The sequence below is a fragment of the Chiloscyllium plagiosum genome, unplaced genomic scaffold (genome assembly GCF_037043375.1).
Source record: "Chiloscyllium plagiosum isolate Xiang-an unplaced genomic scaffold, Cpla_swu_hap1 HiC_scaffold_7, whole genome shotgun sequence".
NCBI classification, from domain to species: Eukaryota; Metazoa; Chordata; class Chondrichthyes; order Orectolobiformes; family Hemiscylliidae; genus Chiloscyllium; species Chiloscyllium plagiosum.
Genome location: NW_028270145.1, coordinates 79,020,283 through 79,037,228, shown reverse-complemented (window position 1 = coordinate 79,037,228; position 16,946 = coordinate 79,020,283). Strand labels below are relative to the sequence as shown.

Sequence of the window (16,946 nt, the reverse complement as noted above, 5' to 3'; positions counted from 1 at the left end):
AATTATCTTTACTATAAAGACAGAATAGACAGGAAAACTTCCTTTCAACAAGGGCATACACAACTGCACTAACAAAATTCAAGTTTTCAAACCAAAAAGTTTATTCAATCTCTAGAAATAGTTCAAGCCTGACATCAGTGGTGATAAAACTATTGGAAGAGAAGTGGTGTAACAGGATTTACATGATTTGGAAAGGCAAGGATTGATTAGAGATAGTGAATATTGATTTGAGCTAGGGAAATCATGTCTTACTAACCTGATTCATGATTTGGAGATGCCGGTGTTGGACTGGGGTGTACAAAGTTAAAAATCACAACGCCAGGTTATAGTCCAACATGTTTAATTGGAAGCACACTAGCTTTCGGAGCGACGCTCCTTCATCACCTGAAGGAGCGTCGTGATTTTTAACCTGATTCAGTTTTTCGAAGAAGTGGTAAAGAAGATTGATGAAGGCAGAGCAGTTCATTAAGTTCCACATGCTAGACTGATTAGCAAGGTTAGAGCACATGGAATTCAGGGGGAGCTGGCCAATTGGATGCAAAATTAGCTTGAAAGAAGACAAGAGGGTGGTGGTGGAGGGTTGTTTTTCAGACTGGAGGCCTGTGACCAGTGGTGTGCTGCAAGGATCGCTACTGAGTCCTCTGGTTTTCTGTCATTTATATAATTTGGTTACGAATGTAGGAGGTATGGTTAGTAAGCTTGCAGATGACACCAAAATTGATGATGCATTGGACAGCAAAGACGTTACTCAGAGTACAATGGGACCATGATCAGACAGGTTAATGGAGTTTAATTTAGATAAAAAGGTGGTGTTGCGTTTTGCTAATACAAACCAAGGCAGGACTTACTCAGTTAATGGTAGGGCCCTGGGGTGCAATGCTGTCCAGAGAGACCTGGGGGTGCAGGTGCACAGTTTCTTGTAAGTGAAGTCACAGGTAGGCAGGGTGACTGTAGCATTTTGCACCCTTGCCTTTGTTGGTCAAGGCATTGAGTACAGGAGTTAGGATAATCATGTTGCAGCTGTACAAGAAATTGGTTCGGCCAATCTATTAGAATACTGCACTCAGTTCTGGTCTCCTTACTATTAGAGAGATGTTGTGAAATGTGAAACAATTCAGAAAAGGTTTAAAAGGACGTTGCTGGGTTTGGAGGATTTGACCTATAGGGAGAGGCTGAATAGGCTGGGGCTTTTTCCTTAGAGTCCTGGAGGCTGAGAAATGAACTTATAGAAATTTATAAAAACACGAGGGGAAAGAAAAGGGTCAATTGCCAAGGTCTTCTTCTCAGGATAGGGAAGTCCAAAAGTGAGAGGAAAGGTCTAAAAAGGGACCAGAGGGGCAACTTTGGTGCGTGTATAGAACAAGCTGACAGAAGTAAAAGCTGACAGAAGTAGTAGTGGAGGTGGGTACAATTACAACATTTAAAAGGCATCTGCCTAGGTACATAACTCAGAAGGGTTTACAGGGATATGGGCCAAATGCTGGCAAATCAGACTAGATTAGTTTATGATATATGGTTGGCATGGACAAGTTGGACTGACTGTTTCTATTGTGTATAACTCTATGACTCTAAATGCTCACCTCTCGAAGTGTTGGCTTGCCTTTGAAAAACTCTGTGTTCTTGCTACTTTTTGGGGGATTAAACCGTGGATTCAAGAAAGCACAACCATTAGCAATGGCTTCTAGAGGAGCTGGTCCTTCATATGGAAAACCAAGGCCGACAAACAACTGTAAAAGAAAGTTTTTTTTAACAATACAGTGCAAGACAAACATTAAGTACAGATCAGAGGTGAAATGTAAACATGCCCATAACATCATAACAGATAACAGTTTGGTATTAGAGTGATCACAAGCATACTAAGAACAATAATGCCAAACAAAAAACAAAGTCTGCTGGCCACTTTAAAACAGACAATAATGTAAAAGGATGACAACTACAAAAGCATAACACAAAATATTAAAATATGCAGAAAACACAGGGGGCTAAATTTGCAGCTAAATGCAAAGCTGCAGAATATTACTTCAAAACTAGAGGGATTTTCCTTAACTTTCAGAAGTGAAAAAGCAAGCAGAAATAATAATAATGTACCAATACACAAAATGTAATTTTGTAACAAAAAGCAATGAAATTATTTATAATGATTCTCCTGTTCCTATTTCAGAGGAACTCGCCCCAATTTTTCTTCAACTTTCCCTTTCTGTTTATGGTGACAATGATCTTCACTAACTCTCATACCAGGAGTTGCTACTTTAGTGGATCAAAATTGTGATATGCATGGCCTGGATTTCCAGATCTCATGAACTATCACAGGGAACGGAACGGATGTTGGGGTTAAAATTTCTTTCTCTATGGGTTGTACAAAGCATGTGTTGCAAACCAAGATGCACAATGCTGGTTTGAAATTATGATGCATGAACATTACTTGGATAATCTGCTGGCATAAGTCATCCTTCCTTAGATACTCAACCAGTTTAAAGAAATAAATATTGGCTTGTTTGTTCAACATTCTGTCCCAGCAGGATAGGTGGAGGTGCAATCTCCAGTGCCCTTGATGCTGAACAGTTGGCAAAGCATTCCTTGTCCTCTGCAACAATTCGTAAAGACACTAAAGCTAAGGTATAGCCCCCTTTTCACTCCTCCCCATGCAATTTTGGGAAGAGGGCTAAAATATGTTGTTAACAAATAGCTGTTCAAATCAGATATCCCATTTTCTGCATTAAACTGAAAATTGGTCTCTTCACTACTAGAAAGTTTCTCACATGGACAATGGTCTTTAAAGTTGATTTTGCAAAAATGGTGCAATATTCACCATGACTCCATAAAAGTCAGTGATTGTACCTTGCAGAAACAAGTTCAAAAATATTTTTCCTTTTTATCTACTTTCTAAATGCTAGGTGATTAATAATATTTCATATGAATGATTCCAGAGTGGCCGGTATCCCATCAAGTCACCCTTCATTTACACGTGCACTGGACTTAACACTGGTCCAGCTTCCTCAAAGCCAGTTCTTCGAGTTAGCAGAAACTCTGACACTGCTGTTTATAATCAGTCAGCTGGGGGTCTCTGATTGGACCAGATTGACAGGCCCAATCGGGGAACTCATTCTATGGAGATCCACCTGCTGACTTTTTTTTTAAACAATCACTATAATTGTTTCTCCTTTAATTCCAGGGACAAAGGACAGTTTTTTTCACCATGTAGCTTTTTCTGGGGCGTTTTTGCACCAGGTACGGTACCAACTCAGCTCTGGTTATGGGCGGTGTACTAGACTGTAGCCCGCCTCTTGTGCCCAGAGTATCTCTGAAGAAATTCATCCTTTACTTCAAGTAGAAAAGACATTAAAGGCTGTGACATCCGCTGTGTCCATCTCAGACTTTAAGGTTTCTTCTATGCTAGATGAAGGGGAGAACCTACAGGCTCTGACATTCCTTCCAGCTGTTCGGAGAGGCCGGATGTTTTTCTCCTGCCCTGTCTGCAGGTTTGCAGCTTTCAGGTGGTTCACGTACTTGTTCAGAACTGTCTCATCTGCTTGAACTTTGCAAGTCACAGGACCGAACATAGTGTTGACCATTCTTCTGATCCATACAGGACTATTTCCATGGTTTCAGCACCAAATTTCATCCCTTGAAGTAAATGGTCGCTCTTTAAAATTTGCATCCTATATAGATAGGGTGATTAAGGTGGCATTTAGCATGGTTGTCTTTGCTGTTTAGACCTTTGAGTGTAGGAGTTGGGACATGATGTTGAGATTGTACAGGATATTGGTGAGGCCTCTTCTGGAGTGCTGTATTCAGTTTATTACTCCCTGTTATGGGAAGGATATTATTAATCTGGAGGAGGTTCAGAAGAGATTTACCAGGACGTTGTTGGGATTGGAGGGTTTGAGTCAAAAAGAGTCTGGGACACTTTTTCACTAGTAGGTTGAAAAGTGCCCTTATAGGAGATTTATAAAATAATGAGTGTCTTTTTCATGGGGTCAGGGATTTCAAGATTAGGACACATACTTTTAAGGTGAGAGGAGAAAGATTTTTAAAAAAAGACAAGGAACATTTTTTAATTTTAAACTCAGTAGTTCATGTGTAGAACGAACTTCCAGAGGAAGTGGTAGATGCATGTAGTTACAACGTTTAAAAGACATTTAAACTGACACATGAATAAGAAACATTTGGCTGGATATTGGTCAAGGGCAGGCAGGTGGACTGGTTTAGTTTAGGATTATGGTTGGCATGGACTGATTGGACCGAATGGTCTGCTCCTGTGCTGTATGCGCTAAGCATCAAGTCTGGCATTGGCATTTCTAATGACGTTTCACCTTCCCATTTCCCCCTCAAGTTCTGGTGCAGACGTGGGAGTCGGGGCACTTTTGATTGCAGTCATTTGATCTTCAAATGTGTAACCTGGTCTTGACGAATGTACAACCTAAATAGGTCACTTTGGATGCCTGGAACACATATGTTTTTCCTTTCTAAAGCGTACGCATTGGAGAAACATCTAAGGAGTATATCCAAGCTTTCTAAGAGCACTTTAGTGGTCTTCCCTGTTACTAGCTTGTCATCCAGATAACTGATGACCTGGGATACACCTTGTAAAACGTTCCCCATCATCTGAAAAATGGCACAGGTCGACAACACCACAAATGGCAGTCTTGTACATTGGTACAAACCCTTACGAGTGTTAATTGGAGTATACTTCTGGTAATCCTCGTCTAATTGCAATTGCAAGTATGCATGACTCATCTCCAACTTAGTGAAGATCAGCTCCCCTGTTGGCTTTGCCTATAAGTTTTCTGTGCAAAGGATTGGGAATTTATCCATCTGCAGGAAGCTGTTTAGCTTTTGTTTAAAATCACCACAAAGGCAAACTGACCCATCAGGCTTTTCAATCTGTACAACCAGTGCTGCCATTCTGTGACGGTTTATATTGGCTTGATGATTCCTTCGCTTTATAGCTTGATTTCTGCCTTTACATTTGCACACAAAGCAAATGGCACCAGGCAACCTTGTAGCATCGTGGAATTGCTTCAAGGTTAACGTGCAAGTTGGACTTGGCTCCTTTGATACTTGCTAGACCTTCCTGAAAATCCTCTGGATGCTTAATCAGGACTTTACTTGGACATCCATTTTCTAATTGAAAAAATATTGAGCCAATCAAGGTGAATCTTTCTTAACCAATTTTGTCCCATCAGCTTGGTTAGAGTCTTTTACTACAAATCAGTGGTAGCTGTACCAGATGCGTTTCACACAAGACCAGAACCGAAGGTGTACCTTTAATTTATAAAGGCTCCCCAGTATAGCTTCTCATTTAGCAAGATCTTCCATAAACTGAAGAACTGGGCTCCAAAACAAATTCTGTTAAAGACTGATTCTGCAATCACAGATACCAACCTCCAATAGAACCTGGTGACCATTTAACCTGATGTTTATTTGGGTCCTGATTTGGCTATTGGAAAGCAATTTAGCCATTCCAAACCAGATGCAGGTGAGCTCTGCAGGGTGTGCACTCTCCTGGATACTGGCCTGAGTTTTCTTACTCAATTTATGCCTAGTGGACTCTTTTGAGTCTGCATACCGATAGCAACTACAATGGCTCGCCAGACCTGGTCCTGAGAAAAATGTTAACCGTTTGGCTGAGGTTTACCTTTATTTTAGGGTTTTGATGTGTGCTGATCTAGAGTCCCTCTGTATAGAATGGTGTCATGAGTGAGGCGATGCAATTTCCTTCAATCAAGTGGTGTTTCCCCCAAGTTCAGTTGACCTGGCAAGGTTTCCACTTCCATCGGCATATCCTGTAATTCATATGCTCTGCATGCCATATTTTGTAATGACAAAGCCAGTTGTAATGCCTGTCTGAAGTCCAGTTGGACTTCAGCTAGAAGGCGCTTTTGAATAGTGACATTATTAATCCCACATACCCCGGTGTCTCAGCATCTCATTAACTAAAGTCACATAATTCTGTCACTGCTTCTCAAACTGCTGAGTAAAAGTGATCGCATCTCAGAATTGAGGTGACTTGGGGTCATAATATTCCTTAAACCGAACAACTCTTGAAAGGTTTTAATATCTGGTGCCTCAGGAAATGTTAGGGTCCTAATAATTGAAAAAGCAGCGAGTCCACAAGCTGTCAGGATAATTACTTGATGCATTTCATCTGCTCCACTGTCATTTGTGTGGAAGAAACAACACATTCTTTCCACATACTGGGCCGAGTCTTCGATGGAAGCATCAAATGATGGCACGATGCCAGAAATGTTTATCCTAGCTTGAAGACGACTGTTGGGAGGGAATTTCTTCAGAAACATATTCCCTTAACTTGTTGCCAAACATAACTCCACAAAAGTCAGTACCGTCACCAAATCACCCTTTATTTACATGTGCATAGTACTGGAGACTGGACTGGACTCCTCAAGAGCCAACTCTGAGTGAACAGAACACTTGACACTCCTGTTTATATCTGCCAGCCAGGGCTCCTTGACTGGACCCAGTTAACGGCTCCAGTCAGGGAACTCCTTCTGGAGGTCCACCTGACTTACCTTGTTACAATTACCACATTATCTTTCTACTATAATGCACCAAAAAGTCAATATATTTTCAATAATTCAATTTGAGAGAAATTGAAAACTGAACATTTGAAGTAAATGGTTAGAGTAAAAACAATAGTGGGTGCAACTGATCTTATAATATGAAAAACAAAAATGTTATTTACAAGAAAAAGTTCTAAACTGTTTTAAAAATGAGGGACCATTACTGAGGATCTTTTAAGATTCTGCCTTATTATTAATCATTCATACATCAATTAAAAGCTCCTGATAGTCTGTAGAAAGTACCTGTTCCAAAACTCAACCTTTTTGCTGCAATGTATATGGCTTATTTGAGCAATATTGTGGGCAGTCTTGTGCTATTCAGGGCTTGCATTGGAGCTGCAGATAATTTATTTTAGAATCCTTATATTTGCTGAGCAAGAGACCTTCAATTTTTTTTTAAGATTTGAGAATCCAAAAAAAATTGACATGCTTACACTAGTACTCATAAACTTTGGATCTTCAAAGAATAGCATGGAATGCTTGAAAGTTTATTGGGATTTCACCTGTGAAACTGCACACTCCCAGGTGTGTCTCATCCATACATGTGAATCTAATCATATCTATAAATGCAGGCAAATAGATAAAAATTTACCTGCAATGGTGTTTCTTTAAAAAAAGAAATTTTTCCAAAAGTTGAATGGCTTAACTGGACTTGCCCTTTCTCAACATTCTTAAAAAGTGAAAGCAGCAGCACTAACATGTCACGGATTTAATATTGGATAAACAAAATTAATCAAACATGTTGTGACTGATGACATCAGAAAACACAAATGCTAGCAACCAAACAAATGAAATTCAGAAGTCAGATTGAAATATTTCAAGGCTTCTCTGCGAATTGCAAAACAGTGATTAGCACTGCTGCCTCACAGCACCAGAGACCCGGGTTCAATTCCCACCTCGGGCTACTGTCCGTGTGGAGTTTGCACATTCCCCACGCATCTGCATGGGTTTCCTCCGGGTGCTCCGGTTTCTTCCCATAGTCCAAAGATGTGCAGGTCAGGTGAATTGGCCACGCTAAATTGCCCGTAGTGTTAGGTGAAGGGGTAAATGTAGGAGAATGTGTCTGGCTGGGTTGCTCTTTGGAGGGTCGATGTGGACTTGTTGGGCTGAAGGGCCTGTTTCCACACTAAGTAATCTAATATAATCTAACCTCCATTTCCATTCTCCGCCCCCCCATAAATAAATAAAATAAAATAAAAAAAGGATACCTCCTCAAATTTAGCAACAATTGCCTTCCTCTTTTTCCGATAGATTGCTTACTGAATTTATGCTTCTTCCTGCTCTCACATTGAGCTGAAAAACATCATTTACCTTGCTTTAATATCATTCACCTTGACCTTTCTTTCACCTTCATCTTGTTTGCCTGACTCTTCCTTTCCTTGTCTTCTCTCCATTGTTTTTGTTCATTTCCACATGGGATTAGAGAATCGCTGGCTATACCAGCATTTACTACCCGTCCCTAATGACCCTGGAACCAGTAGAGTTGAGCTGCCTCTTGAACTGCTGCAGTCCTGGGGTGCAGTATGGATGCCGTCATGGTGCTGCCTGTAAGCAAGTTGCAAAATTATGAACCCGCTACAACGAAGGAATGGAAATATAATTCTAAGCCATGATGACTTGAGACTTGCAGGTAGTACACAGGTGCATTTGCTGCCTGTGTCCTGGAATGAATGTTGGTGGTGGTGGATGGTGTGCTAATCAAGTGGATGGCTGTGCCCTGGATGGTGTTGAACTCTTATTGGAACTGCATTAGGCAAATGAAAAGTATTCCAAAACACTCCTGACTTGTGCTTTGTACATGATGGTAGGCAGGCACTGGGGAGACAGGAGAAGAGTTAGTCACTGCAGTTTTCCTAGGTGTTGACCACCTTTTGTATCCATTGTATTTACCTGGCAGGACCAGTTCAGTTTCTAGTCAATGTTAACTCTCAGGATGTTGCAGTGCCAATGAACATTAAAAAGGGGAAATGGTTAGATTTTTTTCTTGTCAGAGACTGTCATTGCCTGGCACTTGTGTGCCATGAAGTGTTGTGTATTCGTTAAGTATGATGGACTGCCACTTTGTGTCTAATCATGTGATGCAAAACGGTCATCAGCCATTTTGAACAAGAAACAGCTTACTCTATCCTTGCTGCCTGTACAGTAAACACCATTATTAAAACTCCTGTTCTTGTTTAACACTTTGATCTCCTGACCCTTCTGGAAACGTAATAGAAAGAAAATTAACAATACAAATAAAAACCGCTTAGAGATTCACCAGATCAAAACACTGATTCATAGAAAAAATATAGAATCACATTCCTAACAGCAAAACATGCTGATAAAAATGAGGAAAGAAATCAAAAGACACCCTGGCTGCACTGAAGCATATAGTCAGTTTTAAAACAAAAAGGTGAACAGTGCAGAAGAAGCTTGCTCCACCCTGAAGGAACACACTAAAAATAGTCTACATTGAAAGAAAGACTTAGAGCTAGTAGTGCAGACTCAAAAGAAAAACAGGTAGGCTCAGAAATAGCTCATGTTAAACTGGGAGCAGCAAGTCAGTGCGAAGGTTTTCATTGTGCGACACAGGTCCTCACATTTTTTTAATAGAAGAATTATGGGAAATCATAGGAATTGCATGATGAAAATTCCGTGCTGGAACTTCCACAGTGAAATTCCACTATTTTATTCAAATTAATAAAATTGAAGCAGATTGAGGGATCAATGCTTGGACTCTAACTATTCTCAATGTATAATAATAAATTAGAGTGAGCTAAAGAATATTTCCAAGTTTGCACATAACACAAAGCTGTGTAGGCAGATGAGCTGCAAGGATGGAGCGGAGATGCTTCAGTATGATTTAGACAAATTGAGTGAGTGGACAAATGCATAGCAGATGAAATACAATGTGGACAAATGTGAAGTTATCCACTTTGGTACCAAAAACAGGAAGGCAGATTATCTGAACGGTAATGGATTGGGAAAGGGAGAGATGCAACGAGACCCAGGTGTCATTCTACAAGAGTCGCAGAAAGTAAGCATACAGGTGCAGCAGACAGTGAAAACAGCAAATGATATTGTGGCCTTCACAGCGAGAGGATTAGAGTACCTTTGCATGCCTTGCTGCAATTGTACGTACCTTGGTGAGATCACACCTGGAATATTGTGTGCAGTTTTATCTCCTTATGAGGATGATGTTCTGGCCATACAAGGAGGGTAACCAAAGTTTACCAGACTATTCATGGGATAGCAGGACTAATGCATGATAAAACACTGGATTGGTTATGACTGTATTCAATGAAGTTAAGAAAAAAATAAGGGTAGGAATCTCAGAAAACTGTAAAATTCTAACAGGACTTAACAGGGTAAACACAGATGCTCCTCATGTCCTGGAAGTCCAGAACAAGGGGTGACAGTCTCAGGATATGTGGTAGCCATTTAGGACTGAAATGAGAAAATAATTCACCAAGAACGTGGTCTACCTGAGCAATACTCTGCCACAGGTTGAAGCCAAAACACTGAATATTTTCAAAGGAGGAGATACAATTTTTAGGGTTAAATAGATCAAAGATATATACAGCAAAACCACAATCAGGTATGAGCATGATCAGCCATGATTGTACTCAATAATAGAGCCAGCTGGAAGGGTCAAATGTGTTCCTATATATGCTGATTGTCAACAATGCACACGTATCACACTTTGTACCTACTTGTGTTCCTATATATGCTGATTGGACAGCAAAGCAAATTTGTAAGATCTGCCTTAGTTGTATATTCTATTTAAAATGTAACTTGTAGTTTATAATTAGAGTTGACAGCAATCTGGCTGTTAATGACATTCAATACATGTTGATTCTTTATTGTACAGACTAGATGGTTACTCATATAGTAAAAAATAATTTTGAACAGAGGACATTGTAACTTAGTTCCTGCAATAAGTAACTGGGACTTTGGATTTCTCTCTCAAAAGAAAAAAAAAGTTATGGTCTTAACCAAAATCACAACTTATTTGGAACTTTTGCTTGTATCTATTTGCTCTGCATGTCCAGCATTCTCAATATAGCTTTCTGGCATTTTTTGCTTTTAAGTATAGCATATGAAATAGTTTATTTTTACATAAAATAACCTAACTTTACCGAAAAGAAACAGCAGTTGTTGAACAATTTGGACACAGATCACATGATATGCAGAGATGGTGAGAGTTTTCAGTGAGACAGGATAATGTAATGGAAAAATCAAGCAGTGTAAAATTTGTACATTCCTACTGAAGATGAAAATCATGTGTATGGTGTTTAGTTTATTATTTAATAATAGAATGGTAGTGTTTTAGATGTTTTACTTGGTTTAACTTTGTTACAGACATAACTTGGTCTGACAGTGGAACAGCTTCATTATGGTGCAGTCTTTTGATATAGAGCTTCATAGTGAAAATCTCTAAATACAAGAAAATCAGCTCAGACTGAGGCATTCCCTTGCAGCTAACAATAGAATATTTGTGTTTTCTCAATGCACAAAGTTTTTTGTTTTAAAAAAATTACAAGTCAAATTAATTTCTGAAGCTTTGTATGCAATCAAGATGAACAAATCACATTTTCAAATTCGAAAAACCCACTTTATAAAATTAAACAGAAATTGAAAAAAATAAAGGCCGTGGCTTCCATCACTTCTTGATGTGGGTTGTTTTGCCTTTTTGTCGACTAATCTATTTCTCTCCACATGATTTTATAAAATTCCAACATAATGACTGTTAGAACTCAATTTGGATTAGCACAAGATCAGAATTCTACAACTTCACTTTTTTTTTCCCTGTATGTACATTTATATTCTGAAGCAGAGAAGTGATCGTCAACAATGCACACGTATCACACTTTGTACCTTTGTTTCCCTTAGAAGAAGTTGTAGATCACGTCCACTCAGTATCCCATGATTTTTCACATAGCTAGGAATGTGGACTGTGCTCGTTCCATGAACAGTGCCATGAACTTCTGTGTAGCTATGGATTATATCCAAGTAAGACCTCTTATCCTGTAGAGACACAGGAGAAGAAACACATTTGATTTACTGGAGCCTGAATTAATGTACAAGAAAGCAAAATATTTAGATCATCTCCTTCTTGGTTATTTCCTGAAGTGGAATTACAGCAATAAAATTTTATGTAATGTGTGAAATTGAGGAATACAAGTGAAAAATGCTTAGAGAATGATCCAAGAGTATAACTCAGTCATTACAGACGGGGCAATATGCCAGCTACACAATCTCATTAAAGTATACCTGAACTTAAAAGATTACAAATAATCAGTGACCAACAAGACCATAAGCAAACTTAAAGTCTGAAAATGTAAAATTCTGGCAGAGTATCATAGCGGTATTTCCATTGTACCAATAATCCTGAGACTCAGGCTAATATTCTGGGTTTGTATCCCACAACAGCAGATAGTGAAATTGAAAATAATTTAAAAATATGGAATAAAAAAAAGTTAGTCTAATGGAAGATCATGAACTATTGTTGTCGCAAACCCTTCTGGTTCACTAATATCCTTTAGGGAAGAAAAATTGAATATAATATCGAAATTTATTTTGTTTCTTCACTGGATTTTTCTTTGTAAAATGCCATGTGTTTAAAGTAGTCATATTCCAGTACCTATATTAATAACAGAAATCAAATATAAAAAAAACAAAGTCCATCTTTGTACAATTTACAGTTCATGGGTTCCTAACATCAAGGAAAAGACTGGAACCACATTCTACTATGCCGCAAAAAGCAGATATCAAAGCCACCAAATCCATCTAGTCTGTGCATTTTTAGACACGATGGATAATTTAGCATGCCCAATGCAACTAACTTGCACATCTTTGGACTGTGGGAGGAACCAGAGCACCTGTCAGAAATCCATGAAGACACAGAAAACATGCAGACTCCACACAGTCACCCAAACTGGAATCAAACCCGGGTTGTTGGTGCAATGAGGCAGCAGTGCACTGTACTGAGCCACTGTGCCACATCTGCCCTTACTGTTTTAAGGTTGGATGCCTGTGACCTGTGGTATGCCGCAAGTATTGGTGGTGGGTCCACTGCTTTTTGTCATTTATACAAATGATTTGGATGCAAATATAGGAGGCATGTTTAGTAAGTTTGTAGATGACATCAACATTGGTGGCGTAGTAGACAGTGAAGAGGGTTACCTCAGAGTACAACAGGACCTTGATCAAATGGGCTGAGGAGTGGCAGGTGGAGTTTAATCTAGATAAATATGAGGTACTACATATTGTTATGGCAGGACTTATAACATTAACCTTAAAAGTTCCTGGGGCGAATTGCTGAACAAAGAGAAGTTAGAGTGCAGGCTCATAGTTCTTTGAGCGGAAGGTGACATCGTTTCACTGACCTTCTTCTCAAATAGAGTATAGAATTTCAATGAAAGACTCACAATTACCACGAGAAAGAAAGATCATCAGGCATATGCAGGAATGTAGAGTTGAAGTTAGTCACATCAGCCACGATCTTACTGAAAGGTGAAGCAGGATCAAAGGTCTGAATAGTCTATTCTTCCTTTCTCATATGTTAGTACATCACACCAAATAAAAGGCAAATCAAGATTGAAATATGAAAAGGTTAAAAGATGAGTTCCAATAACCCCTATGAAAATATTAATCTAATACCAACAACATTCTGCAAGAACATTACATCCATTAGTAAAGAAACATGTTGGCATTTTTGCCATTGGAACATGTCGTCAATGAGAATGGCTAGCAGTCCAAGAATCAAAATACGTCCTCAAGTAATGGATTCATGGGTTAGTGGCAACTGGACGGCTTTTGATTATCCAAGTGTATTTTTCCCAAAGATGGTAAATACGATGACGACATATGATTTTTCAAAGAAGTGCTTACCATGTTGAATTTTTAATACTTTACACCATGACAAAATAATTACCCATCAAGACTAATTTACTTGACTCTATGTCCATCATAATTTTACTGATATTTCTGCAATTAGAGAAAGTATCTCACTCTCATGCAGCTTCATCCCAATTTACACATTTTCTGTAGAAACCCTTGATTTTGAAAACCAATTAGTTCAACACAAGCATTTTATTTATGAACTTCAAAATACAGCTGGTCAGTATACTTTTAGCGAAATCCTGTACTAACACAGTTACAGTTAAGCTTTGTTGTAGGCTTACCAAACTTTCACAGCATTTCCTCAGTTTCAAGAAAATGAAACAACAAAAGTGGAGTGTACAAGCAGACAGCAGGGAATTGAGGAATCATGATTATGGGATCCCATTCTTGCACTTCTGCTCAAATTATGAAACATACTTCTGAAGCGCTTTGATGCTTAAATTATCAAATTGGCAATTTGAACTTGACTGATACTAAAGTATTGTTATCAAGTTGATAGTGTGTACTGTACCTTTAAGACAGTGAATGAACACTGTTTTGAGCTGAGAGCTCACAAGCACCTGTCAGATGGCAAGCGAGTAGTCTCAGAGTGGACTGAGAATTGAAAATATGTAACATGTCGTTATAGTACATTAAATGTCTCGAGGGTTCCTGCCTCTTGTATCCCTTCAGGCAGCGACTTCCAGATACCCACAGGCCTCCAGGTGAAACACTGTTAGCTCCATGTCATAAGACCATAAGAAACAGGCTTGTGGATATCTCCAAGTTGCTGCCTGAAAGGGTGCGACAGGCAGGAACCCTCAAGACAGTTAAAGTACTATTTAGATTAGCACTTGAACTCCATGGCATAGAAGGCATTGGAAAATGGGATTAAAACAGATTGACGTTTGATAACCAATATGGACACACTGGTCCAAAGGGCCTCTTTCTGGGCTGAAAATCCCCCAGAGCTTTGTGACCAAAGATGGTTTATTCAGTATCTGATAGCAAATTGTTTCAGAAAAGTAATTGAAGAGTGTTACAACTCTCTTAAATATCCAAGAAACCAACGTTTCTGCAGAAAACTGTCAATCTCCAAAATAGATTCAGTATTCCAAAATTCAACTGACAACCATCTCAAATTAAAACAAGAGAAAACATAAACAAAACAGTTACAGCAATTTCTTACATTATCAGAGAAATAATGTATAATTAAATGATTATAGTGGTGACCATTTAACCCATTTTTGTTTATCCATCCAGAAGGACTCTAAAATCGTCCCTCTGAATTATTTTAGATTATTACATCTTTTACTACTTCAATTACTCTATGCATGCAGGAAGGTTCATTTTGTGAACCACTCACTAATACTCCCAAATATGCTTTAGGATTAAGCCCTGTCTTCAGAAATTAATCAATTATACCCACATATGTAATATGGTATAAAGTTCTGGTCAACAAATCTTATTTTGTAGAAGCAGTATGCACTCCAGAAAGAAAAACACATAACCCATAAGATTTTATAAAAATGTAAAAAGTAAATATATAGCAGTATAAATAGACAGTTTAGCGCTTTCCAAGATAAAAACAGATATTGCTTAGATAAGAGAAAGGTTGAAAATTATGTACCGAGGAGTTACTCCTCTCAGAATCAGACTGATAAGAGTGGGAAGACAAGTGTAGATGCACCTTAAATGGAGGATGAGACGCACTACATGTTGGGAACAAATAAAGAAATTAGATTGTATATTTAAATGGGAAACTCATGAATAAACATACACAGGGACTAAGACACAGAATCTGATTCAAGTTTGAGCACAGTGATAAAATGGTGGGTGTTTTGAAAACAAGGTACAGAATACAAGAATAAAGAAATAAAATTGTACAAAGAAATGGGGAAGCGACAGTTTGAGTTCTGATTGCAGATTTTTGTCATGTTAAAAATTCTGTGTTCAGCACAGATTGAACAAAAACAACTAAGATGAGAAACTACTGATGAGTAAGGTGGGGTCATACAAGTATAACCAAGAAACAGGCCGGTTGTCAGTATTTATACTCTATTTGGGAGTTCCCTTTTTTCCCCCCTTATCTAAATCTACCTTTGCAACCAGATACTCCCTTCTTCCTCAAATGCCCATCAGCCTCCCAATGAATACACAAATTATTCACTTAGAGTCATAGAGTCATGGAGATGTACAGCATGGAAACAGACCCTTCGGTCCAACCCGTCCATGACCACCAGATATCCCAACCCAATCTAGTCCCACCTGCCAGCACCCGGCCCATTTAGCTCTAAACCCTTCCCATTCATATACCCATCCAAATGCCTCTTAAATGTTGCACCTGTACTAGCCTCCACCACTTCCTCTGGCAGCTCATTCCATTCGCATACCACCCTCTGCGTGAAAAAGTTGCCCGTTAGGTCTCTTTTATATCTTTCCCCCCTCACCCTAAATCTATGCCCTCTAGTTCTGGACTCCCTGAAGCCAGGGAAAAGAATTTGCCTATTTACCCTATCCATGCCCTTCATAATTTTGTAAACCTCTATAAGGTCACTCCTTAGCCTCAGACGCTTCAGGGAAAAAAAAGCCCCAGCCTGTTCAGCCTCTCCCTATAGCTCAGATCCTCCAACCCTGGCAACATCCTTGTAAATCTTTTCTGAACCCTTTCAAGTTTCACAACATCTTTCTGATAGGAAGGAGACCAGAATTGCATGCAATATTCCAACAGTGGCCTAACCAATGTCCTGTACAGCCGCAACATGACCTCCCAACTCCTGTACTCAATACTCTGACCAATAAAGGAAAGCATACCAAACGCCTTCTTCACTATCTATCTACCTACGACTCCACTTTCAAGGAGCTGGTGATCACTCCTTCTGGATTGAAAATAGGTCTAACATGCTAGGACTATTAATTTGAAGCAGAGAAGGTTAAATAATATTTTAAAAGGCTGAAGGAGTTAATAAAACAGAAGAAAGCAATGCAGTGCAACAATGGAATGAGAAACTGTTGTCCTTTCAAGTCCCTTTACATTTTAAGTGCTTGGAGTAAAAAGCCACAATATTCTGAATGTAAGGGTATGAGTTTAAATAACTTATCCTTATAATTTAATTCTTGAATCTGGTTATTATCCTAAATCTGCACTGTATTCCCAATAAGACTAGTCTATCTTTTGAGGTGCAGTGCACAGAAACCAATATAATTTTTGATGCGGTCTAATGAAGCTTTTATTCAACTAAAATACCACTTTATCTTTCTGATTTCTCATCTCCTTGGAGAAAGAAGTCATGTCTACTTAGCTGTTTCGGCTAAAATGCCTGGAGAAAGTAGAAATAGCATATACAGGAAATATTCTGATTGCTACCAGAGTCTGACAACAGATGCAAAAAAAATCATTTTCAAGTGATAAATAAAGCCAGTCATTAATAATTATCCTGGAAGAAAGTGAGGACTGCAGAGGCTGGAGATCAGAGTTAAAAAGTGGGGCACTAGAAAAGC

At 38.9% G+C, this 16,946-nt stretch overlaps 1 protein-coding gene across 8 annotated transcripts in view; it reads right to left on the bottom strand.

Annotated features, from left to right (window-relative positions):
• mgat5 (alpha-1,6-mannosylglycoprotein 6-beta-N-acetylglucosaminyltransferase) overlaps nucleotides 1–16,946 on the bottom strand; it is a 160,072-nt gene that overhangs the window by 32,057 nt on the left and 111,069 nt on the right. For all 8 annotated transcript variants that reach the window (XM_043694045.2, XM_043694044.2, XM_043694048.2 and 5 more), the window contains exons 12-13: nucleotides 11,439–11,588; nucleotides 1,581–1,727 (exon numbers count right to left, since the gene is read on the bottom strand). In XM_043694045.2, coding sequence (XP_043549980.1) covers nucleotides 1,581–1,727; nucleotides 11,439–11,588 — 297 coding nt within the window. The remainder of the gene's footprint in view (nucleotides 1–1,580; nucleotides 1,728–11,438; nucleotides 11,589–16,946) is intronic.